Here is a 25,567-nt window from a genome sequence, read left to right on the forward strand (position 1 = left end):
AGGCATCATATTTTCTGTATTCTTTTCATTTGTTTAGACTCAAATTGGAAGAACCTTTGATAACAAATATCATTTAGAGAAACGATACTTACCTCCTTATTAATAAACAGGGTGTTTGTCAAACACTTTATATATTCTTAGGAGGCATGATCAGACGATATTATTCTGTGTTGTGAACCTGGAGTATTTTCCATCAATTTTCTTCTCAAAGCTATTAGATTTTTTTTGGAACAAGACTGGCATATTCTGTATCATATGTTTCTGGTACCCGATCATTTTATGGTAAATTTTATGGTTAGATTTATTACATTCAACATTAGTAACATAAAACAGTCTGCTGAAGGAAATATTAGCCATGTCTGTTTCAAGAGACCACTTATTTCCTGCTGTGTTCTTTTTTTTTTTAATTAATATTGATCAGCAAAGCACATATGGAACAAAGCTAAACATAGACTTGCACATTCGTGTCCTAGATAACTATGTAGCAGGGAATGTTGTGCGTATCTTACTGTACCTTGCAAGTGTCTTTCCCTCATCCCTTTGCCAAGTCCTGTGATACCTTTTCCAGCTATATCTGAAGAAACTGCTCTGGGACATCATTGGCGCTAGTTTTCACTACATTACATGGTATTCTCAGACTTGCTATTTTCACCTACATCAATTATATCTTATATCATCATCTTGTGCCATTTTCTCCCATCGTATTTTCTACTACATGGTACTAAAACTTAAAATAGCATGTATAGCACAATATATCTAGGAGAACTTCTATAAATTAAACCATCCATTATGATATGGCTGCATTCATATTTAAGCAAAACAGAAGTTATGATGTCAAGGATGTGGTAGTAGAGGGAAGTGAAAGCAGAATCCATCTCTGGATTGGTCTTTCCTCTATTATAAAAGGACAGGACCCTTTCCATAAAACCACGCATATCCTTAACCATAGTGCCACATGCTATATCAGATCAGCAAAATAGTTCTACACTGGGTGAGGCATATAATCTATATATCTATCATGTGATCTATAAACTGTAAGAAAATTAAGCAGCAGCTGATTTGTAACTGGAGCACTGAACTGAGATTTGGGAGATCTAGGTTCATTTTCTGTTCTGGCTTGGATTTCCCAGGCATCCTTCAGTAGATAAATTAATAAGTAAATAAATTAGTAAGCAGTAAAATAATTCAGTAGATAATTAATTATCACTTAATCATCCTCACCTGAATAACAAAATAAGAATACACCCTCGGTGAACTCATGTCTGTCTAGGCTTGTGAGTCATTGTTTGCTTGGTGCCAGATGCAGAGTATCAGGGCTCAATACCACCGATGGCTGCCAATCTCTACTGGTATTCTGCCCTGACAGCAGTAGTACACCATCTTTGGTCTGAGCTGTGAACTTTTGGGACACACTCTGGCTGCATGCATGGATACTATACACAATAGCATCATTTTGACCTCAAATGACACCTTTGAAGAACAACTTTGATAACTAGGAGCAATACACTCATCTGCAATACTCTCATTCATCATTCATTTTAAACACATTTTCTGAGGAAAGAAGTAACAATGTTACACCATCTACTGTTACAGTTTAGGCTATCAGGATTGAAATTAATAGCCTCCTTAGAAGGTAAAAAGAAAATTGCATCTCGCAGTCTTTCCCTACATAACTGCAGAATGCACCAGAGCAGTTCCCACTCAACACTGGATTTTGTTTTCTCTCTCAAGACATACCGATACAGAAAGTCAGAGCTTTCCTAGAGTAAGCATTATGTAAGCTTCAAGCACCAGAGTGTTTGAAAATAAATAAACAAAATCATAAAAAAAGCTTGTGAATGCCTGATGATGGAATGGAAGCATTACGTGCACTGAACCTCTTTGGAAGCTGAAGGACCAAGCTGTAACACTTTCATACCTTACATCTTTAAGAAGCACTATTTGATTGAAGGATTGCCTTTTAGCAGAATGTCCTCACAACTTCCCTGATGCACAAGCTTGCCTTGGCCCACCAGCATCCATACAGCCTCCCTGAAATCAGCAGGAAGACCAAGGAGCCAAGGAGCCAGTGCTGAAGCTGTATGTTGTCCTCTCTCTGCAAAGAGCAGAGCACACGTGGAGGCTCAGGAATGAACACACCCAGAGTTACTCTGAAGACTGAATGACTGCCGGTAGAGAGATTGTTGTTTTAAAGCTGCCATGCCAGAGGCCTATGCCCAGGGCCATTCTTGGATATACAGCAATAAAATTGCATTAAAACAGGAGCTGGATATAGAAAACATTTACATTTTTTCCCCCGAGTTATTCAAACAGTACTAGCTGGAACACATCTGTGTCTAAGGCTAGGCTGGAGGGCTTTACACAGTGATACAGCACCTAAACAACTCATTAGCCTGCAGACTTCCTTGTACAAGGAAGTTAGAGCCCCAAAATCATGGCAGGAATACAGAATATGCTAGTTAACCTAAACCAGCTCCCTGCATGGTCAAAGTCGTCAGTAGGCACTAAAGGCAGAATAGTGCTTCTTCACCCTGACTGTTACTAGCAGTATCTGCTAGTATCTGCAGCTGATGTTTAGCATGCTGTAAACTCATGCCCTCCTTTAACCTTTGCAATAACCTCCCCATGTAGACAAGCCATGAGGTGAATAGCATCTGCATTTACTAAGTAAAATATTTATGCTAAAATGATTACGTGAATTTCTTCCTATTGTTCAGAAAGAGCAGCGCAATGTTTCTGGAACAAAGAAAATACGCTTTAATTGCAAGGGACAGAATAAGTCCAAAGAAATTAACTTTCAGATAAGAACTTTGAAAATGATGCATTGATTAATGTAACAGAATGACAGAAAAATCTGGCAACAGTCCAAATGAGTAAGGAAAATTATTTGGACTTTCACTTTATCTAAAGATCTTCTCACCAAGATAGATGCAACCTTTTCAGTTTAATGTTTACGCCAACTTTGTAAGAAATTTGAAGTCTCTTTTTTCTCGCTAGAATAAAAATGTTACTTATGGAATGTTATGTTTGGAATTATCTCTAATTTTGTTTCACGCTCTTGCTGTCTTGCATGTATTTTCTTTGAACATGATACCCATAGCCCTGGCACATTTGTTACATATAGAAATAAAACAAACAAACAAAGGTAAAGAAATTTCCAAAGGAAATGACAGAAATGCTTTTCAGATCAGCTGCTATTTTCAAATACAAGACAGTAAGGACATCAAAAGAGCAAAGAAATCCCTGTAGGCAACGTGTTATCTCTTATTTCCTAGAATTGCTAGACTCTCTAGATACTAAAGATACCTTTTACTTTAAAGGAAAACAAATTATTTTAAATGTAACTGAAGTAGAAATATTTATTACAACTCCTCTGCATTTAGTTTTCTGAATATGAATACCCCCAAAATAGTATTTTCTCTGAAATTTTCAGATGCAAGACAGTGAACCTAAGAATCAAATGTGACAGTTGCATAAACTTGTTTTAAATTTGTCTTTAAAACCTTCCTCCCCACCCGCAACAACCTGCATTTTGCCTAGTTTCAAACCACAGTACTTGGGCCAGGCTGAAGAGAAATAGCACCTTTGCTATTAAATATAACAATAGGGAACACCACCTGCCTTGACCTATGCACCTATGATCAGACAGAGCTAATAAGCCTGTGCTGGCTTAAGCCTGAATTTCTAGAAGATAAAACCAGGAGACCAGAGGAAGCAAAGAAGAAATCTCTCTGCTATGTTAGGAATGATATTTTGATAAACAGTTCTCCAGTAAAATGATTTGACTGTTTTCATGTAAAATAACAAAATCCATTTTGACTACTGTTACATTTCTGGGGCAGTTTGTCAGTCAATATGACTTGGTGTAAAAAGCATCCTATATCTCCTCAGCCATCTCCCTGTCGCAGTTTTAATGGTTCTGCTACACTAAATTAGTCTTTCTTCATCCATCCTACCCTGCAACCATTAACACTGATTGAAATCACCTTAAGCTGGGAATCTTCTCCCTGAGCTGGCTCTGTCAGGATACTATTAGAGCAAAGGAATAAAACCTTGCAATAGAGCTCATGTATGCACAAAGAGCAGTCTGTGATGTTTTATACTGTCACACAGTAAACACCGGGATGGATGGAAATACCTCTGCGGCTTGTTAGTTGTGTGTCTGAGCTCTCATTATCCAACACCAATGAGCTGCCAAAGTCTGCAGCCAAACAAGGTACAGCCAGGCTGACTGATGGCCTCCACTGAAGAGAGAAGCCCACTTTCATTGGGATTTGCAAGTTTTTCCCTTCACATTTGCTGATGGCTAAAGCACATGTGTTCAGCAGGTATGTGGCCCTCCAGTGAGCCACAGTAACTCAGTGGCACGTGTCTGCCCCTCAGGTGTTACTGAACAAAGCTGGTAATCAGCAGCAGCTGATTTGGTCCTCAGGTCTCTTACCAGATACTGAAGTCGCTGGCGTTCGGTCTCTGGAGTGAATTCTGAAGACATTGGAATGACTTCACCATTTCGGATTATTATAGCCCTGTAATTGTAATAAAGCCTCATCAGTATGGAAAAAAGGAAAAGAAAAACAACAGAAAACCATAGGGTATAGTCAGATGCTTATTCTCTGTGGAGCCTCAGTAAAATCAAGTCATTTCTTTTCTACTGAAGTTATCAGTAGAACAGAATAACAATTCTTGTCCTGCATCCTTTAGGCTGGATAACAACACAGTATATTTGTATATGCCAAGTTCATTTCAGAGCTCACAAAAACACAGAAGCAACAAAGACAAGAGTTATTTCAGTTGATGTCTACAGGGTATCCTTATTAGTGGAACCCAGACACCCGGAGGAGATGCTGCAGAATCACTGATTGCAGAACAACTCTTTGCAGGTTTTAATCCCAGTTGTGGCTGACGCTGTCTAAACTATGGCTTCAAATGACTCATGCAAGCCACCTTCCAGTTATTGATTGGTCATATGTCATGTCAGAACGTTTCTAGTCTAACAGCAAATGGAAATGGCAAAGCAAATCCTGTTTAACACAAATCTAACTAGCTACCTGCCAAAAACCGACAAGTAATGAAATGACTATAGATCAGCTAGAAGGTTTCACATACATTTCTGCAAATGGCACAAAGGAAACTCAAACACTTGTCTGTTGCCTCTTAAAAATCTGCTATGTTGCATGCAAAATGTGGTCTGATTCTTCCCTGGTGCAATCCCACTGGCTGAAATGCAGTTTCAAGGGGGAAGAATTTACTCGGTGTTCCTGCTGAATATACTGGTCAGGTATTCACTCACAGAATTTCACTCTGTTGCTTTTCTATTATTTACGCAATTCTGTAAGCACAGCAACACCTGGTGTTTTAGAAGAGCTGGATGAAGCATATACCCTCTTAAAGATTTTAATGCCTAATTTGGAGCTGCTCCCCACCTGTCTGTAGATTAATTCAGCACTTGGATACTAGCAGTGTACCAACTCTCCTCTTGAGTCACCACAGAGCTTGGTTTAGACAAAACAAATAATTGTTCAGATTCAGATTTCTACAAATTTTAACTCTTCTCCTTTCTGTGATCTTGTCCTGTTGTTGTGACTAGATTAGTTCTCTTGATAATTTGATCAATTTGTCAGCATTACTTCTATACCAGTAATCTAAGGCACTGCAACGCAACCAAGAAATATTGTAGACACATTAACATGGAAAACCCTTGTGCAAGCTAGCTTTGCAGAATTAGTGGCACGGCATATCTTCAAACTCATAACTTTCCAAGTGTTCCGGATAGGACACTGGACTAAAATAGTCTCTGAACCACCATCTAATATTGCTAGCATGCAAATGGAAGGAGTATTACTGAAGAGAAATGGAACTGTCCAGGTTTCAGGTAGCAAAAACCAGACTGGTACCTGACCAAGCTGCACAGGGAAAGGTGAGAAAAGAGCCTAGTGATGGGAGAAAACAGTCGTTCTTTGACAGATAGTAAGTTTACTGCTTCTAGGCTTGCAGCATTTCTTTGCAAATGATCTTATGTAGTGATTAGAGGAGGCTCCCACTGGCCTTCCTCAGCTCTAATTAGAGACAATTTTCTGTGCATGAAACAAGACAGACATGGTGGTTATAACTCTAATTTGAGACAAATTGGTGCAGAATTTTTGATGGCTTTTTCCCCCTCTTTATGAGATCTGAATGCATTATAGGTTTCCAAAAAGACCTATTTGATAAAAAATAACAAAGGTTTGCTGAAAACAGGTCTTCAGCCTTAACAGCACACTTGGATGATAGATCATCAATGCCGATGCTTTAAGTCGTTTAAAAATGAATTAAGAACACAACCAGCTTCTTCCTTTGCTTTTATTTTTGCAGCTTTGAACTACAGCCATTTGCTCAACGACAGGGGCTGGGTTTTACGACCTTTTCACGTGCAGTTTGACTCACGGGGTAAGCCTCGGTTTAAGGGACGGGCCTGCGGGGTAAGCACAGAGAGGAGCGCTCTGGCAGCAGTCTCGGCCAGACTGATCGGAGGCGCTGATGAGACGGCGACCAAATTGCCACTGCTAGTTTAAGAAGGTCGTAAGGAGCCGATTGAGCCTGCGGTCGTCTGAAAGAGCTAGCATAAAAACACATGGACATAACATGGATATTTGATAAAATAGAGCCTCTCTCTCTCTCTTTTTTTTTTTTTATGTTTCCCATTACTGGCCTCTGACTCCCCGCGCCAGATATGCAGCGGTCTCGTGACGGCAACAGGCACCTCGGACCGTTCAGGTGACAGAACGGGAGCCACGCGTTGGCAGCCTCACCTGCGAGGCCGGGGGCGAAAGCCCAGCTCTGCCCGGCCGGATTCTCCCCCGGTCCCGCGACTCACGGTTACGCCGAACGAGGCCCAAGCGGGTCTCGGGGACGGCGCTGCATTACAGCATGGCTACGGGGAGACCGCTTCACGGTACCCTGTACCGATCATCAATAAACGATGTCTTCTTTGGTTGGTTTTGGTAGGAGTCGCCAGCCTGCAGCCCCTCAGCACTCTGCCGAAGCCCTCTTCTCCGCCTAACGCCACCCTGGGGAGAGCAAGTGAACCGCACAGGCTCCTCTTAACCCTCGAGGCCACAAAGTCACTTCTTCTGACACCCCTCAGAAACACGATCTGCGAGCTTCACGCCCGTCCTCTCCCCCCTCCTCCAAACCCAACCACTCCGCTCCCCATTAAGGCGCCCACGCGAAGGGAACCGCAGGGCTGCGCTTACTGCGCTCACTGCACGGCCGCGCGGCCTGCGCGCAGCAAGCAAGCTCGCTGGCTTGGAGCTGGCACAGAGTCACAGAAACCAGGACTACATTAGAAAGAAAAGTCAAAGTACAGCTGAAGCAGTTTAATATGGCACAAAACAAATCTGCTTTTGTATCTCTTCTCCTGCCACTTCATTCTGTTACGAGTGTTTCTGATTGTAAAGATCCCAGCCCTGAACAACCAAGTGCCTGCAAGTGATGTGCCAGCACTGCAGATCCTAAGATGGTGCTGACAGCAAAGCAAATTCTGCCATGGGCTACATCCTCTCAGTCACCGCAAACAAAAAGAAACATCCAGAGCCCAAATCTTCATAAAAATACATTTATCTTTTGGATTGACCTAACTGTGTAGACCATAGTGACCAACTAGACTGTTGAATATATTTCGACATTTGCACAGAACCTAAACTACTTGCTTATTTTCTATAATCAGATCTGATGCTTCAAAATCTGGTGTTTGCAGTTATATCCCCTTTTAAAGTATGTAGTGAGTGAGACAACAAAAGGGTAAAAATCTGCTACTGTGCTCCAGTGGTAGTCCCACAATCAAGACACAGCAACCACACGGGCAGAGAGAAAATATCAACATATCAATTACTTTTGTATTTTTAACAGGGATAAAGCATCCACCTTTCCTCAAAGCAAGGAGGGTTTTTTTCTTTTCTTTTCTCTTTTTTTTTTTTTTTTTTTTTTTTTTTGTGTGTGTGTGAACAGAACCAGCTGAGAATTGCACTGCATCCTTTCCGGGTTTCTTATAAGAAACGAGACAGGGAAACCTCATACGTTTTAGAGAAAGCCATTGCTGGTCACTCTCATTTAATCATACAGAGAAAGAAACACTTTAGTGAGCAAGGTCAAAAGTGTAATTTCACTGCTGTCACGAGTCTGTTGGGATTCTGGTGTTCAAAACAAAAAGGCACCTTTTACTCAAGGTAGTAGAAAACAAAAAGGCAGTATTCAGGGGACACCCCAATTCCATTACACCCCTTTTTCAGCCAAAAATGATTTGAAATGCAACATTAAATTCCACATTTCTACAAATGGAGGATAAAAATCTGGCAAAGGTGACAAAGAGACCATTTGGAAAACCCTCTTTGACAGCGTATATCAGTTCCAAGCCACAGGGAAGACGTATCCATTTTGTCAAAAGGTGTTAAGCCCTGTGGACTCTGCACGGATGAAGCAGAAGTGTCTGGCCTGTCTGAAGAGGTATTAGAAATGTGTCAGTGGAAAAGAAAGAGGGATTAAACTGACAGGAAGAATAAGGCAAGGCTTTATAACATTCAAAGGGGAACCAAGCAGTAGATTTTAATTACGTGTGTCACAAAATAACTGAGAAAAAAAAAAAAAAAGCAAGCAAGTCTCAGAACTGTGGAATTAGTCTAGATAGGTACTTGTTTACTGTGGTAACTATATAGATATACTTAAGGAAGCACAATGCTAGTGTCTGGTAGACTTCAAACAATTTTTTTTCCTCATTGTTAAGAAATGAGAAGTGATCATAAAAAGATTCAAAATAATGTTTATTATCACTCTCAATTAACTACTGAACTCCCAGCCATTATGGTTACTGATTACTTTCAATTCATTCAGCCTTGGCACCTTGGCATCACTTGTTACTAACTGGATTACCCTCCTTAATCCCACGCAGACTCATTTCTCCGTGTTTCTTCAGAAGCCAGGTGACAAACACCTCATTATATCAGCAATAACCATGGAACTACAGTGCAAAGCCTTTAAACGATTTCCTTAATTCCATCAATCAAGGCAGACTAGGGATAGTGAAATAAGCCATTATACAAAAATTCAATTGGTATTTAAAACACACCTTACTGATGCCATGTTCATCGCCATAAAATTCAGAGGTGAAAGCTGCAATCCTCAGCAGCACCGACGGCAAACACACCTTAGCTGCTCCCCATCCCCAGCACCCAAGCGATGTTTCATAAATGCCCCACTCAGCATCTCCAGCATGACGGAAACAAGCAACGACATGGGGAGGCGGCAGAGATGATTAGAAGTGCCTCAGCCATTATTTTCCATCTACAGTCATTTAACGGTCCTGTCACTCTGGTTTCTTCACATTTATCAGTGTGAACATCAGGCTGTCCACAAAAACATTATGACAGACTAGAAATACTGCATCATTTTTCTTTCAACTGAACAAAAAGTTGGTATTAACAGGGAATGCGGTTTCCCTGCTAGTGGCTCTTCCATTGACAATTTTGTCCCATCTCATGCACTGTGGCTAAAGTGGACTTAGTGGCTTAGACATGTTCATTAATGGCTTAGGGGAACTTCTGCTCCCTGTGGGCAACAAAAGGTGCAATAACTTGCCTTGGTTGGGTATTGCACAAAGGCAGGGTTAAAATAACTTCCTGCACCAGTGGGCTTTGGTATTTCCCGCATGAACAACAAGGGACTCCCCCAAACTTTCACTAAGGCCTTCTGCAGAGTACTGCCCAGCAGCGAGTGGCATCTGCCCAGGAGAGCATCTGTGAAGTTGTTACCATTAGTAGCATTTGGCTAATTATTAGCAGTTGTATTTACTAACAGTGTTTCATTTTAGGGCTAATTATACCATTTTTTGTACTCCTACCTCATCACAGTAGATTTTCTAATGGGATGGTGTTAATATACTCTAAGGCCACTATTTCAGTCATACTATTCAGAATCATACTATTTTTAACAAAGGATTACAAATAGGCAAGTAGAAGCTATTTCTCATAGCAAAATAATATTCATAGTTTTCCATGGAAGGGCTTACTTCTCATTTATACTAGCACTTCAGCCAATAAGCATCTTCCTTACTGCCAAAAATAATAATCTATGTTTTTAGAACTGTTCTCACATTTCATCTCACGTATTCAGCTAACAACTTAGTAAACAGTAGTTAAAGGGATTTTCTACTCCTAGAGACCTCTCTCTGCCCTATATATCACATCTAATTATTGCAGGCACTTGCCCACCATCAACTCTTCGGGTAAATAAATTGTTTCTATACCACCATCATTTTTTGATTTTAAATTAAATATAATACTGAGTTTATAGGTTGTCCGCAGAGGAGACAGCCTGGAAAAGACCTATCAGCCTGAGAGTTTTGACACCCGGAGCTACATGCTTCCAGGTCTTGGTGTCCCTTTGGCTGGATGCAGGTCCATTCCCACAAGACTCCCTCTTGAATTCCTTGCTCCAGTTTGCTGGTCTGATGTAATTTAAGTACGCAGTTATTACCATTAGTAGCATTTGGCTAATTATTAGCAGTTGGATTTACTAAGTGTTTCATTTTAGGGCTAATTATACCATTTTTTTGTACTCCTACTTCATCACAGTAGATTTTCTAATGGGATGGTGCCAGCTGTCTGTATGCGATATTTAACTGATTCAACAAAGAAAGCAACTTTTGCTACTGAAATATCTGCCAGTGGTGACTTCACATGTTTACATATAATACTTGAAGTATTTTCTACTCTGGTTCAAGTTGTACTAAACTAAAAGCTAACTAACTCAACTAAAACATTCTAGAATGAATTGTGTGTTATAAGACGTAAACCAATTCTGTTAGTCTACATCTGAATATACTGATCTTCAGAGGACCTTGGCAGCCAGGAAGCTATTACAAATCTGTTTACAGAGAGTAGACCCTGCTGGCGCATGAAGAGTGCCTGCCAGTGACTCCAGCATGATTATATGGGAGATTTACAGCCCTCATGGGATATGCTGTGCCCGTCATGGTATCAGTGTATTCTTGGTTTGAATACTGCCAAGGCCAAGGTCACAATGATGATACACCACTGTGCTTCTGCATCATGGCTGAACAAGATGCACCAATTATTTAGGCCATGCCAGGAATATGAACAAGCAGCATAGCCATCTCTGTGGCCTGCTCCAAGCCTCTGGACTGGTATATTTGGAATCAAAGTCTTTCCCCTACCCTGTCCAGGATATCGCACTAATCTCCAGGATCAGTTACCATGGTAACTAAACCTGGGTTTAGTGGATGAAGGAATTGCTGTGCAAGTCAGTGTTTATTGTACCAGTATACAGCTGACCATAGAAGTGTGGCATTTCCCCCTCCCTGATCTTTGGTGATTTACCAGTAAGGAAGAGCCCAGAATGACAGTGGGTACCAAAAGCGTTAAGTCTATATTGATACCAGCTCTTCTGCATACGTAACCAAGTGGCAATTACAGAATATTGGGAGAAGTTGGACTGAAAAATAAAAGCATACTGAAGTCACAGTTTGCTAAATTTGCATCAGTGAATTTTTACCCAAGTCCTGCTTTGTTCATATGTTCAGAGCCAAGAGCGGAAGCCCTCACTAAAAGCCCCAGGTGTGGGGCTCAAGCTGCATTGCCTAGATGCTGATGGGACAGCACTACTTGGCTCCTTGAGTCCAGGGGCTGAGAGGAGCCTTCTGGCACAATGAGGACAGCAGCACTGCAAACATCCACCAAGCGAGTCTGGGGAGCTTCCCCCATTTCCTCTCCTGCTGTCTGAAGCCTAGAAAGATGTTAACACTCCCAGCCTGCTTGGGAGGGCCTCAGCTCTGGCCTTGTAAAACTGAAAGCAAGAATCCACAAGTCTCTCTGCAGTCTGTAAAAAAGGCACAGATGAAAAGATGGTTTTGAGCTTAATGTAGTGCACTGGTAGGTCTGGGTTCTGGTACACTTGCTTATATGTGAGCTGCCTGTACTAGAGATCACAGAGTCTTTATGCATCCATACAGGCAAGAGAGTGATTAAAATGGGGTCTCTCCATTCTTTGCTCATCTTGTCTCACAAACTACAAGCTCTCCAGACTACATATGCAACACATTTGAAGATGTTATAACAATAGGAATTTTTCCTCAATTGGTGCTTACATATACACCAATAAAAATGTGCGGCAAGGGAATGCTTTTATTTGCAGCGTTAGCAACCAACATTTTTGTTTGACTTGGTTAGTTGCTGTTGTGTTCTCCCCATCCCCAAGGGCTGAGCACATATGAGAATGAAAGTTAAAGAATCTACTGGTCTTGGAAACTAGCACCAATTAGCTGTGTTTTTCGAATTTCCTGAGAGCACTTGAATAGTGAAAACTCCTCTCCTTCCTCATGGGTCTGAAAAGTAAGGAGTTCATGGGTAGGAGATGTCTCTGCGGTTAAGACTGAAGACTTAACTGAACGTACCACACATCAGAACTGTTTATAATGGCTCCAACATCTGCTAGATTGCCATAGACTCTGCTGAGGCATGAGCTCTCTCCCAGAAAAAACATGAGTTTGGAGAAGAAGCAGGATATTTGTTTTGTCTTCAAAAGCCTATGATTGCTGACTGCCAAATTAATCATTTCTGCCAAGTCACTGTTAGATATAATGTGCCAGTACTCTGGAACTCATTGTCCACCGGATCAGCAGAAAACATTCCGCTTTCTTACCACTGCACGTTGAATGCAATGACTGATTTCTGATCCAATACCCCCTCCCAACCTTTGCTAAAGTGTTTCCTGAAATGCCTCCAAAAGCTTTAACCAGCACAAAATCCTGCAAGATCTGAGGTCACTGCTATTCCTATGAACTTTATGTTCTTACTCTTCTTGGAAGGAGGACAAATGGTAAGTGAAACAGAAGTGCTTTCTGCAGGGTTGCGAGTCAGGCTTCCAAGAAAGGGAAGCAAGGGAACAAAGCGAGATGGGATTTGACTGTATCTAAGTTGCATCTAAGATGCAACTAAGATGTCACATTCTTTTCCAGCATTTTGTGCTGGGCAGAACCGGCTTCACCTACCAAACCTTAGTCAGTGAATGAGAATGTGTGGGAGAAACTGGCTTTGTTTCGAATCCAGTCTCTCTTCACTTCATGGATTCCTGAGCATATCAGGCTTTATCTATCACCCTGAAACAATCAAGCTTTGAAACAATCAAGATCCCCTCCCCTTTCTTTTCTTTTTCTTTTGAGAGATAATGCCAAAAGAACCAGCATCATCTAACAAGGGTAAATGCACATAGCTTGGCCAAAATACAGTCCAAAAGCGTGGTTCTGCCCTCTTGAGAAAAGGCACCATTTGAGGATTTGGAGAAAATGAGAATTTTCAGAGGAGGAAGAACAGCCACCACAGATTGTGTAGTTACAGGGTGAAAAGGCCCTGTGCACGGTTCAGAAATTTGCTGCTTGTTGCATCTTAGGAGGAGACAGAAATAAAAACACTGTTTTAAATATTATGGACTGAAGAAGCTTCGTAACCAAGTTAGTACTTGAGAGGCCTCTGGAGGAAAGGCTAAGTGCAAAACACAATTATTGTTGTTGTTCATGCAGATACAAGGAAGCAAGAGGCTTAAGAAAGAGGCTACTTATAATATACACAGTTCAGATTAGAAAATAAGTAGTTAAGAAAAAGAAAATTACATTTTTTTAAAAGAAAAATACTATAAACCAAAGAGTAAAGCAAAGGAACTCTACAACAGTAATATACTAGAACATTTTCTTAGTCCCCATCTTCATACAATGTTAAGATCATCCAGCAAAAAATCCCCCCTCTGAACTGCCTTGAAAAGAGGTCAGATACCATGAACTACACAAATAGATGAGAATCTTCAATTATGCCTTTTCAAAAATCCCATCTGAACTACAGAGTCAGGCTTCAGTCAGCAGAAACATGACTATTTCTCTGCCTCTCATTTGGTAAAACCTCATTAATCCCCAATTTCACTCCCTACAATGAGAACTATTAATAGGGAGAGCAGCTGAAAAACATCACAATATAGACAAATAGAAAGTAGAGATTTAGTGAGATTCAACACAAGAAGCAAAGGGGAAAGAAGCAAAACAGTAAACAAGGTAGAATTCAATTTTCAATTCCCTATTTTATTATGTTGCAAGAAGTCAGTGTTATAAACACACTCTCCCATATCAGGGAATCTGAAGCACCAATGAAATTGTTTATCCTGCACCCACAAGGGAGGATCATAAAAGCATTCACTCAAACTGCTATCATCTAACAATCCCAAATCCCTTAGCATTAATTCTACATTTGCAAAAAGGAAGAGAAAATCTTCTCTGGACATGAGGATGCATGTTCAACTAGAGGGTGAATATGCCCTGAAGATGTAAGCATAAGGGAAACAAGGAAGCAAAAAAGATAATTAAAAAAAGTGATGAAGTAAAAATAAATAAATAAAAAAAATAAAAAAATTCACTTATCCTCTAAGTCTGTGAAAGCTTCTGAAAGGTCAGACCACTTATTTTGTCCCATTTTCTGCCAACAAATCAGAAAAGCCTAAAAATCCATTTGCAGATTTAGCAATTGGCTTATGGAAAAATCAAAATAACTTGTGATATTTTGCATCTCATATAGTGATAAAAGCAGAACTAACTTAAATGGCTCTGTAACACCTCCAGGTGTAACACGGCACAACACAGCAGCCTCCGTAATCCCTGAACAACTCCTTGGACAGCCAACATGAAAGTCGGAACTCTTGTGCCAGAGAGACTTAATATGATTATATTGACCTGGAGTCATCAGAATAATATTGGGCAAATGTTATGTTGCATGAGGTTATGCAATAATTGGGCAGTAATCAGTAAAAACATTTAGGTCTTTGATTTACTATGGCTTCATCACTAGCTGTAAAACAATATACAAATAAAGACTGTAAAGCTAAAAAGAACAGAGATTAACAAGGTGTATTATGGCAGTTTAGAGGCAAAAGTCATTTTAGCAATATAAAAATCGAACAATGCTATTTATAAGAGTGAGCAGAGAAGATTTAGTATTCCCTATTAAATAAAATAAAATAAAATAAAATAAAAAGCAAGCTATTCAGAGAGTCTGGCCTAATAGTGTATCTGCCAAATTGGTAAGCAAAGCACAGTGTACCAGGGCTCACCAGAAAAGCATTCTACAGGAGATAGCTGACTACAGCACTGTTAGTCCCTATCTAGACAGCAGCCTTTTTGAACAATGCTAACCACTGAGAGAGACAGAGAGAGAGAGGAACACATTAAAAAAAGCTTTGGTCAATATTTGGACATAAATTTTGATGGTATAAGAAGGTAAATTTATAGCAGAGTCCAAGAATGAGCCAATGGAAGTGGCTCTCTCCAAGTTATTTCAACAATCTCTGAAGACATCGCCTCATTCTTAGCAGGATTCTGGTATCATGTGCAGTTACCATTTAATTATTATAGAACTGTGATTGCATCGTTAGCAGAAGTTTAATTTCATCATTGACATTAGTGATGCCATAACATCAAGCTCCGTAATAGTTCATAACAAAACCTACAATTAGCACAATTTTTCTCCCTTTTACACCAACCAAAAGCGTTCAGCGTGGAGAAGGCTAATAGTCCATACAGAAGTGAGCTAGGGCTGAACCTGAAAGGATTGCTGGCTGGTAATTTAGTAATATGGTAATTAAAGTCTTTTCATGATGTAATTACATATCAACTACAAAAGGACAGCTGCTATACAACAGTGCCAGGGTACGTGGCATGAAATGATTAGATTTGAGAAGCTTTAATGGTTAAACTGAATGCCACAGACATAAGTCTGAGGTATAGCTGGCACAGCACAGCGCATTATTATTCAAGTCTCACGCCTGGTGTTTCTTTAGTCTCATTGTGATAGTAACAGTTTGTTGTATATACCTTGGTCCTGTGATAGCAGTAGCTCTTCAAAGCCTACCTTTATAAGCCTCAAGTGTTTTGAAATTGTCTGGAATTAAAAGACCTAACCCTCTTTTGGGCAACAATCAGTACAAACGAGGTTTGCGCTGATACTTAAACATTTATTTCCCATCACTGCAGCATGAAACCTCCTCTCACAGTCTCCAGTCTGTGGGAAACGTAGCTTGATTTATTTGTAGGTTTTTCACTGGGGGAGCAGAGAGGGGAGAAAGAATGAGAACAGAAGAAGCGTAACCAAGTATGCGAACTCAGAGAAACCAGAGCTCAGCTGAGGAACTGAGGGGGTTTGGCATTCTGTTTGTTGATTTTAAAACTAAAGTTCCCTTTGGGAGGGGGCAGGGAGAGGGATAACAAAAAAAAAAAAACAAAAAAAAAAAAATGCAAAAAGCCTACTCTTCTCAACAGCGGACAAACATTTTGGTGAGTAGTTTCCTTATTATACTTCTCACTGCACTCATATGTAGCTGTACAAAATGCAAAGTTGACCACACAAGGCATGAGACAACAAAAATGAACGTATTTTTCCACTAACTAAGAACTTCTTGGCTACATGATTGGGCTTTTAAAAATACATGACTACAACACTGTGCATCCTGGCAGTAGGCAGACAAACTCAGAGCTGTCTAAAATGTCCTTTTATTGATGAGCATCAACTTGGATGTGTCATAACAACTGTTCTTCTCCCTTTCTGAAACATGGAAAATAGGCATTTGGCAGGAGAGAGCCTATTTTCTAGGCTTTAAAGGTTTTTATTAAATGAATGAGCTAAGAAAATCTAGACATGGGTATACCTGAAAGTTTGAGAATGCATAGGGCCCTTCCCAGCACAAGTTAAATTTTCCTTGAAAGCCTGTTTAGAAAGAGCAAAACCAAAGTCGTTTGGATCTGGAAACCCCGTTACCTGTAGGATCTGAGGAATGTATAGAAAAGCTTCAGTCCTAGTCCAAACAAGACCTAGTTTTGTGTAGCTAGCTCTTCTCATTCCTGCTCTTCTCTTCTTCTGAGGAGATGTTTGGATGGGCTTAAAGATCACTCAAGGCCTCTTCAAGTCTCAGTAGCTTTATCTACGCTGGATGCTGGGGCTGCTTTAAGATCACTATCGAAGAAATTTTCTACCCACAGGTATCGGGAGGTTGCAATATAGCTGAGGCTGCTCTCAGCTTCTTGGACAGGAACTGGAAGCAGCCAGTCATTTAAGAAAAAATCTCAGCTACTCAGAAGCATGTCCCGTATGACTACTTTTACATAGCACAGAGGAAAGAGACTTTTAATAAGAGATAGTAACAAGTTTTAGCCAATTCAGTAGAAGAGAATCAACTGTTCTTCAAATATTACAGTAGCATAGGCAAAACATGGTAAGAGAGATAAGATGTAACGTAGCTAGTGGTTCTGATGACTGCTGCTCCACATAAACACGCCTGCAGCGACCCTCTGTGAGGACTAGACCAACATTCACTGTACAAAGGAGATTCAAACTGTTCACCAAGTTCCTCTTGACAAGTGACAATTTGTAATATATACACATCAAATTCAGCATATTAATAAGAATCAACAACATGGAAAAAAACAGGAACTTTATGCACATCTACACATTTTAAAGCAGCAACAGGCAATAAAAACCTTAGGCTGAAGCTATAAAACACTGCTTGAGCCCTGTCTCAGAAATACATGGATACACACATAAAGGCATGAACTCTGCGTGTACAAACCTCAAACACAACTCTGCAGCAGTCTTCATCTGAAGACAGGCTGATTAAATACCTCTGCAGACTAAATTAATTCAGCTGCTAACAGAGCACAAAATCTGTATCATGCAGAAAACTACCATACCAGGCCTGTTGCCTCTGGTAGCGTTCTGTATAAACATGTAAAGGTCCAAAGTCTTACAAGAATAGTCTCATTCCCTCTCTCTGATGGTGGCAAGGGTAGAGAGCAAGACAGAGTGAAAGAGTGCAAGTGAGAGATTTCCTAGTAGACCCTTAACTTCAGCAAAGTCAGAAACAGACAAATCCTTGAGACAGAAAAAGACACAGTAAAAATGGGAATCAGTATTTTAAACCAGTCTAACTCCACCAGCTCTTCCAGTTTTCAGATGCAGTGATATTGTCAAGTAGTGCTCTACAGATGATTTGAGCACACATCCAACATCTCCTCTGTCTGATTAGCTATTTAGTGATTTTCCACTACTCTACAGCCACCACATCATTCAGTAACTGCTACAAGGAACAGAAGAGTCAACCTCTCTCAACACAGTCCCCACTCAACTAGGTATCAAAAGTCTAACACTGCCTTAAGCACTAGGTTTTGTGAGATCTATTAAGTGTTCTGGTCCAGCAGCAGAACTGCAGTGTGATACTGCTGGCCCCTTAAAGGAAATCAAAATCAGTAAATTTGGGGGATTGGGGTGAAGGGAGTGTCAGGGAGACATCACAGTTACTTACCTGCTATCACCAGCATTAGCCACGTAAAGCTTCCCCAATAAATACACCACAACAAGGGCTGTGCAGCCACCAGAAATATTATACACAGTTCTCTCTCGTTCTATTTGTAAATCCTGTAAGAAAAAAGAACAAAAATTATAAAGACAGTGTTGCAATATGTTTTTAGAAAATGAAGGTTCCCCTAAAAAGTGACCATTTTTTCTTAAATTACAAGTCCCACCTGCTTTCTTTACTCTTGCAGCTACGGCTACATGTTCATGGAGATGAATGGAAAGCTGAAGAGTACCTACCACTTACCATGCAAAGCTGTTTGGGAAAATTCAAGACAAAGATTGTAAAATACGAGGCACCAAGGAATAAATGGTGCATCTGAGGGAAGCAAGAGATTTTGCTCTGGAGAAAGTACAATGAAGGCAAAGATAAATGTAGTTTGACAACAGGTACCTGGTGATATAACTGCACAGCGCTTTACGTAGAGAGGAAATAATTAATGGAGACTTAGCTATGACATCTGCTCTCCAAAAGGAAGTCTAGGATTGTGGAGCATACACATTATAACAGCAGCAAGCACACTCTAAGACTATCCCTCAAAAGCACAGGGAATAAAGGCAGGCTAAACTTCTTGGGGTGTGTGGGGGGGGGAAGGTCAGTAGAACAGCATTTACTGATAGATGCTCAGCAGTCACGGACTTTGAGATGAACTATGCTTTCAGGTTGTGTCATCTCACTGCTTTTATGAAGCCATGACCAGATTTAACTTATTTGCATGCACAGGCCCAAATTCAGGGAGATATGTACCTAATCAAACAGTTTTTCTCATGTTTAACTTCCAACTTTTAACTGATTCCAAGCGAAAGAAATATTAAACAAACAAACAAAAGTCTTGCTGCTTAATAGAAGCAGAGAACACAAGTTACATCGATCACTGACAACCAGTTAAGCCCAGGAGTATATATTGTCCCAGAAAAGCTTGCAGATCATGTAAAAATATGTAAATGAGTTTTCCAGTACTCTACACATTTTAAACAAACAAACAAAAAAATCGAACTGTATGCCAATGAACTCGGTCTGCTGCTTCTTTGTTTAGCGTGTAATAAAAAATGCAACACATTACAAACCACTCTCCTCTCCCAGGGCCAGGGTTCACCCCAGTTCAGAGCTGCTCCTTCCCCACCGTACTGGGGCTCACGCAGGGAGCTCACTGAACACGGCTGCTGCAGGAGCTGCGTGACCTTCCCAGCTGAACCCTGCTGCCTGCGTGGGTTTTCACTGCGGATACATTTGCTTGCCTCCGTGTGCGTGGAGAGCGGGGTCCGCGGCACGGTGGCGCCCAGCGCGCCTGGGAGCTGCGCTCGGGCCTCTCCCACGCTCAGCCTCTCCATTGCTGGCTCTTGCAAAGCAAGTTTTCCCCCTTGTTTTTATTTCTTTCTTTCTTTTGTGTGGGTGAGGGGCAAATATCAGGAAGAAAAACAAAACACCTCAAAGCCAGAAATCACCTCTTAGAGAAGCTTTGCTGCTAGACGTAAGCCTACCATATGTGCCACCTTATATAAACTTGCCACAGAGAAGTTAATTTAAAGGTATGTAGAAACCATGGGGAGGAAAATCAAGTTGCAAAGAACAGTTTAAAGGAAGCAGACATTTCTAACCACTAAAATAATTTAAACTTACAAATACTACAGTGGATTTTTAAGGCACTGCCAAGAATTTAAAACACCTTCATCTTTGCTGTTCAGAGTGTCCTTTGAGACCCTTAAACAAAATATGTTTCCTTACCTGGTTTCAGCTCTGTCATACATATACTTTGCAAGTGTTAGAATGCCAAAATTAACTTTTATTTCTTTCAATAAGCAGAACTCAGCACCATTTGTTATAGGAGAGCAGATGAATAACCCTAAGGGGCTCATTTATCCGAGTTTCGTCAACTTAAACTAGAGATGCATATACCGGGTTCTTCAGAGAGTTTGAGTCCTATCACACAAAGATCATTTATCTTTGGAGGTTTTTCCTTTTAAACTTTTTTTTCTTTTTTTAAATAAAATTGCAAGCCTTCAAAATTACTCACTCAGCCAACTCCAAGCTCACAGCTAACTGTTGTTCAGAACTCAGGCTTACTATTGTGATCTACCAGAGTATACTCAGCTCCATTTTTAATTTGATATTATATACTTTGACTTTTTTTTTTTTTTTTTTTTTGAGAAAAAGAAGGAAGGGAGTGGGGGGCAGGGAAAAGGCTTTACTACATAACAAGAAGATTTGAACCAAGAGGGGAGATAAAAAAAAAAAAAAAAAGCACCACCATGTTACCAATACATTCTGATGTGGAGATAGTGGCTTCTAAGGAAATTCTTTATCATAGCGCTGCTGAGAAACTAGTGCAGCCCAGATCTTACAACAGACAGAAATCCTAGGATGCCTCTGAAGCCACAAGAGGTACCTGTCACTGCAGAGGGCCTTATTCTAGACCAAGTCTGAGTGCATACAAAGCTTTCCTAATCTTCCAGCTGCAGAAAGATTTCAGAGCATTTTTTTCTTCTTTTCCGTGGTATATACATCTCTTAACAGTAACAGCTGACCTCGCCCTGGATTTCTGAATCTCCATCACAGCAATCTGCTTGCACTGGAAGTGCTGGAAAGAATCAAATGATACATCTTTCAGCCCAAAGGGCAGCCTGTGCCACTTTTGCAGACCCTAATGCAGCCGGAAAGCTTCTCTCACCAAGTCAGAAATAGATACAAACTGCAGGCTGGAGTACCAAGGTGCAAGAAATAAAGGATACATTAACAGTGATGACAACAGCTTTTATAGGTGCCAACTGCTCTTAAAAGAGGATTTCTGCATCTCTGTTGGAGGCTATCATTTAACATCGAGAAGGCAGCTAATTTGGTCCCTGTTCTGCCTCCTCTTCTTCAGATGCGAGATTGAGACGCCAGTTATGAGCCCTGCACTCGTAAAGGTAATTTACGCCTTGCAAGTCTGGTCTCTAATCCCTCTCAATTAAGGGGGTGCAGGGAGAGGAGGTCTCCAGAGGGCTGTTTAAAGCATCTTTAGCTACATTTCAAGGCTGGTTTCAAGGGGTTACTTCTCCATCCGTGGACACTGCCGTCTCCCAGGTCAGGCAGCCCTTTGGAGAGGACACCGCTGCCACCCGTGCAGCGCAGCTCCCCGCACGCCGGCGCGCACACCCACGCTTCCCAGAGCGCAGCTCCTGGTCGATCGTGCTAGTCAGCGATCTCTTCTGAAGGAGAAGGAAGATTACGCCGGGAAGGCAGTGTTTTTCACCGTTGGAGGCTGCTGGTACCCCTGACCACGGCTTGCTCGTGCCACCTCGTGGACACCCGGCGGAGAGGCTCCGGCGCGCCGGGCTGCGGCGGGCGGGCGGGCGGGCGGCAGCGCGCTCCGCCGCGCCGGGGGGCTGCGGGGCTCCCCGCCTCTTCCCTTCCCCTTTCTCGACCAGCTCGTGTTAGACGTGGCACAGCTATGTCCAGCGCGGCCGAGACGAGCGACAGGAGCCTCTGCAAGGCTGGCTCGCACGTACAGGCAGTGCCGGGCCTGCAGAGACCCAGCGCAGCGGACGTGGTGGCGCAGAAAGTCAGTGCAATCTTCACCTCACGCCAGGTTTTAGAAATTTAGGGGTTAGAAAACAGAGGCTAGCCAACTGATCAAATTACCGTATCATCGTTATAACAAGTTATCAGATTACCACAGCAACTAGAGTAACTTTTTCATCTACACCTATCCTCAGAGCAGGGGCCTTTCCTCTGGTATCTGAATCTTGCAAAGGTAGAAAGAAGCTTTACTGTCTATATGCAGGATATGGGGTATCGGTTTAAAAAAAGAAATTCTTATGTCAGAAGCCTTAAAAGTAAAAAACTACTCAAATCTATTTTGGCTTTGACAAAAAAAGGTATCAAAGGTTCTTTTACCACTGTTATTACCTTTCATATATTTCTACTGATTACATAATTAGAAGATTTTTTTTTTCAAAGGGAAAAATGCCAGACATACGTCACGCTATCAAGATTGCTGCCATTTTGATTTGAAGCATCTTGCAAAACCACCTGTCTATTTTTTTTTAATTAAGATTATTTTAATGCAAATAAAAGCATGATTCACTGGATACAGTGCTTTCCAATAAAGCATACAACCTAGTTCTGTGGCATTCTTAATTAATCAATCACGGTTCAGTGTGGCATTTGCGCTTTCTCTCTGCAATCTTTCTTTAAGAAGATAGTAAGAAGAAATGCATCACATGCATGCACACACGATGAAATTCAGGCAAGGGGCTCTTTGATGCTTTTATCCAGTATAGAAATGCACTTGGAAATATCCCTACCGGCTCCAGAACTGAATCTATAAATATGTATCTTAAAACTCACAGGATTAAAACTCAGAGGATTTGACTTATGATACATTTAGAACTTGAGATAATTTATTTCCATTCAATTGGAATAAGTGTGATCACTGACAATTACAGATACTGAGCTTTTTTTTTTTTTTTTTTTTTTTTTTCATTTTGAACAGGACAGCTTACCTGAAAATATAGTGCAGAATGCATCTCACAAATTTACTTATCTCAGTTCCAACAAAAAGAACACTGTTGAAAAGCACTCCAGAAAGAGGATATTTTAATGGAGCTAACTTAGAAATTTGAACACTTTTTTACTGCATGCAGCTGTAAGACAAGTACCATCCAAAAGAAATCATACCCACTGAGAAAAATAATTAGAAAAAAAAAACATGTGAAAGCGACAAGTTACATTTCCTTTGACACTTGACGCAAGGACAGAGAGAACTTAATTTGAATTCAAAAAGCAGCTGGGAAAAAAAGTAACGGCATGCTGAACACTCCCAGGAAGAAGGAGGATAAAGCCCTGAGCTAGCTAAACCTGTCAGGATGTATTTTTTAAAAAGGTATTCTATCTCCGCAGCATCTCCGTCAGGTAAAAAGTGCTCGCTTGCAGTGGTAGGTGTTTCAGGAAGCAGCACTGAGAAGCCTGCCTACGTGTCCAGGAGCACGAGCTCTCACCAAGTGCCAGGTGAAATGATACACTCTCCTGGCACGAAACCTTTGTAAATATTGCAACTCTCAACTGCACTGAATTCACTCAACAACACTCATGATGTTCTCATATAAAGTAGAGCCTAATAAACAATGTTCTGAGGAGGAAGTTCAAAATACTCCTCCAAGGAGTTCTAGCAGTGTACACTAGTAGGAAGTTAAAGAGAGGTAGGAAGAGGCTTCCCACTTCTCTCCAGCTATCTACGTAGTCATCAGAGGCACAGATGAGACTCGGGAGTGCCGATCTTGTGAACTGCTCTCTCACAGAGATTTACACGAAAGAATAGCATTCCTCTGCCCAAACCAATTGTAAAAACAAGATGACACCTGGAGATTAAAGTCAATATAATTATCTAGTGCTTTCCTTAGTTTAGACCTCTTATAAGACTTCCTTTTAAAGTAAAAGATAATGGCAGGACTATATTGCATTGTGGTAACCACTCTGGGTCACTTATATAACAAAGACAGAAGATGAACTTCAGTCCTCTCATGAAAAAACAAAAGTGGAAATTAAGGTACCTGACCTGTTGTATGTGATTGAAAACATGGTGGATAATCAGATACGCTCAAGACATCAGCTTGGACAAAAGGGCAGATTACTAGGATCGGTACATAGAATATCCAGACAGCCTATCTGTAGTAAGCTGTACAGGTTTTCTGCATTTCTGTCATATTATGGATTTCCCATGACTGCAATGAACCATGATGGGTCCAATTCTACAGCAGCGTAGCTTCCACCCTCAGTCCTGAATAGCATTTGGATAACTAGGCCAAATACAGACACCCTGGTCAGGCAGTCCAGCCATATGAGCCCTCCCGAGCAGCGAGGCGCACGGAAACAAGCAGAGCTTCCAGCAAGGGAACTCTGCAAGTGCCTACAGCCTTGCTGAGCCCACGTCTGTGCATGCCACCATTCTCTGGGGCTGAGTAGCTACACCCACACTGCTCTCACAGCAAAGTCAGCAAGGGTAACACCAGGCCTTAACACCAGGCCTCCTTCTGCACAGGTCTCACGCCCAGCTGCATCTGTCCTCTGGGTACACACTGAAAAGGTAGGGGCATGAGCTCAGAACAAAGCAGAGCAATCACAGCCCTTAAAACCTCCCCAACTGAAGCAGGAAATTGGTGTCCCTCTCTTAAGCATGCTCTGCACCCCCTAGGGTAGAGTGGACAGGCAGTACCATCTCTCTTCTCTGCTTCCTCACTGAAAAGGGGAGCAAGCTAGTCTCCCTTTCTGGAAAGGGCACATTAAGCTGACACATTTTTTGCATTTCTCTGTCTATCTTTTTGCTGGCAGAGGCTTACCCTATTAGCTGTAGTGAATTCAACCCTCATATAAACTTTCTCATATGTCACACACTGGATGATGCCTCAGCCTTGGCTGTAGATTTTGCTCCTGAACCTAAAGACCTACAAGTTGGCCATTGCTGTGCCCAAACCAGATGGGGATCTCCTTGCCTGCGCTTTCTTGGGAGAAATGGCAATCCAGCAAGATGATCAGTATTCAGAATTCAAAGTCAAATACTTTTGTTACAATAACAACAATTACAGTCAAAACGCATGTACTAAAAATTCACAATGATCAGGAAAAGAATGAACGATTCCTGCCTTTGTGCTTCTTGTTAGACAAGAAATAAAACCTCTGGGAAACACTCATTAGTTCAAAAAATTTCTGCTCAAAAAGAGGCTTTCCTGAAAAACAGAACAGATGTCTCCTAAGACCTGATCCCCAAAGAACTCACTGGCAGGCCTAGTCTCTACTCTTGCTGGCAAGGATTATTTTTTAGAAAAAGAATTTGAAGAACATAAAGGGAAGGAGCAGAGTAGCCAAGTCACCTACATGAACTCAAAGATAAAACACAGCTTTCTGTACAGCAGTCAGTGGAAATTCTATTTCCACTGGGTCAGGATTTCTACTCAGTTATTCATGCTGCAACACAAGTAAAGCAGGTAGTAAGAATATGTTTCATCCTCCTCTCATCCATCCTCCCTCACCCCAGACAAGTCTCAGTCAAGAGACAGGCTCTCAATATCCACTGTTCTGTTGAATATGAATATGAGTGTGAGCCACCTTGACTAACATGAACTAGAGGTTATTAGATCAAGGAATCTTCCAATATTCATGT

General features: G+C 41.2%; 1 protein-coding gene across 1 annotated transcript in view; it reads right to left on the bottom strand.

Moving 5' to 3' along the window:
* PPM1H (protein phosphatase, Mg2+/Mn2+ dependent 1H) overlaps nt 1–25,567 on the bottom strand; it is a 130,116-nt gene that overhangs the window by 32,774 nt on the left and 71,775 nt on the right. The window contains exons 4-5 of the mRNA XM_062567590.1: nt 18,379–18,491; nt 4,442–4,526 (exon numbers count right to left, since the gene is read on the bottom strand). Coding sequence (XP_062423574.1) covers nt 4,442–4,526; nt 18,379–18,491 — 198 coding nt within the window. The remainder of the gene's footprint in view (nt 1–4,441; nt 4,527–18,378; nt 18,492–25,567) is intronic.

Source organism: Rhea pennata, chromosome 1 (assembly GCF_028389875.1).
Source record: "Rhea pennata isolate bPtePen1 chromosome 1, bPtePen1.pri, whole genome shotgun sequence".
Taxonomy (NCBI): domain Eukaryota; kingdom Metazoa; phylum Chordata; class Aves; order Rheiformes; family Rheidae; genus Rhea; species Rhea pennata.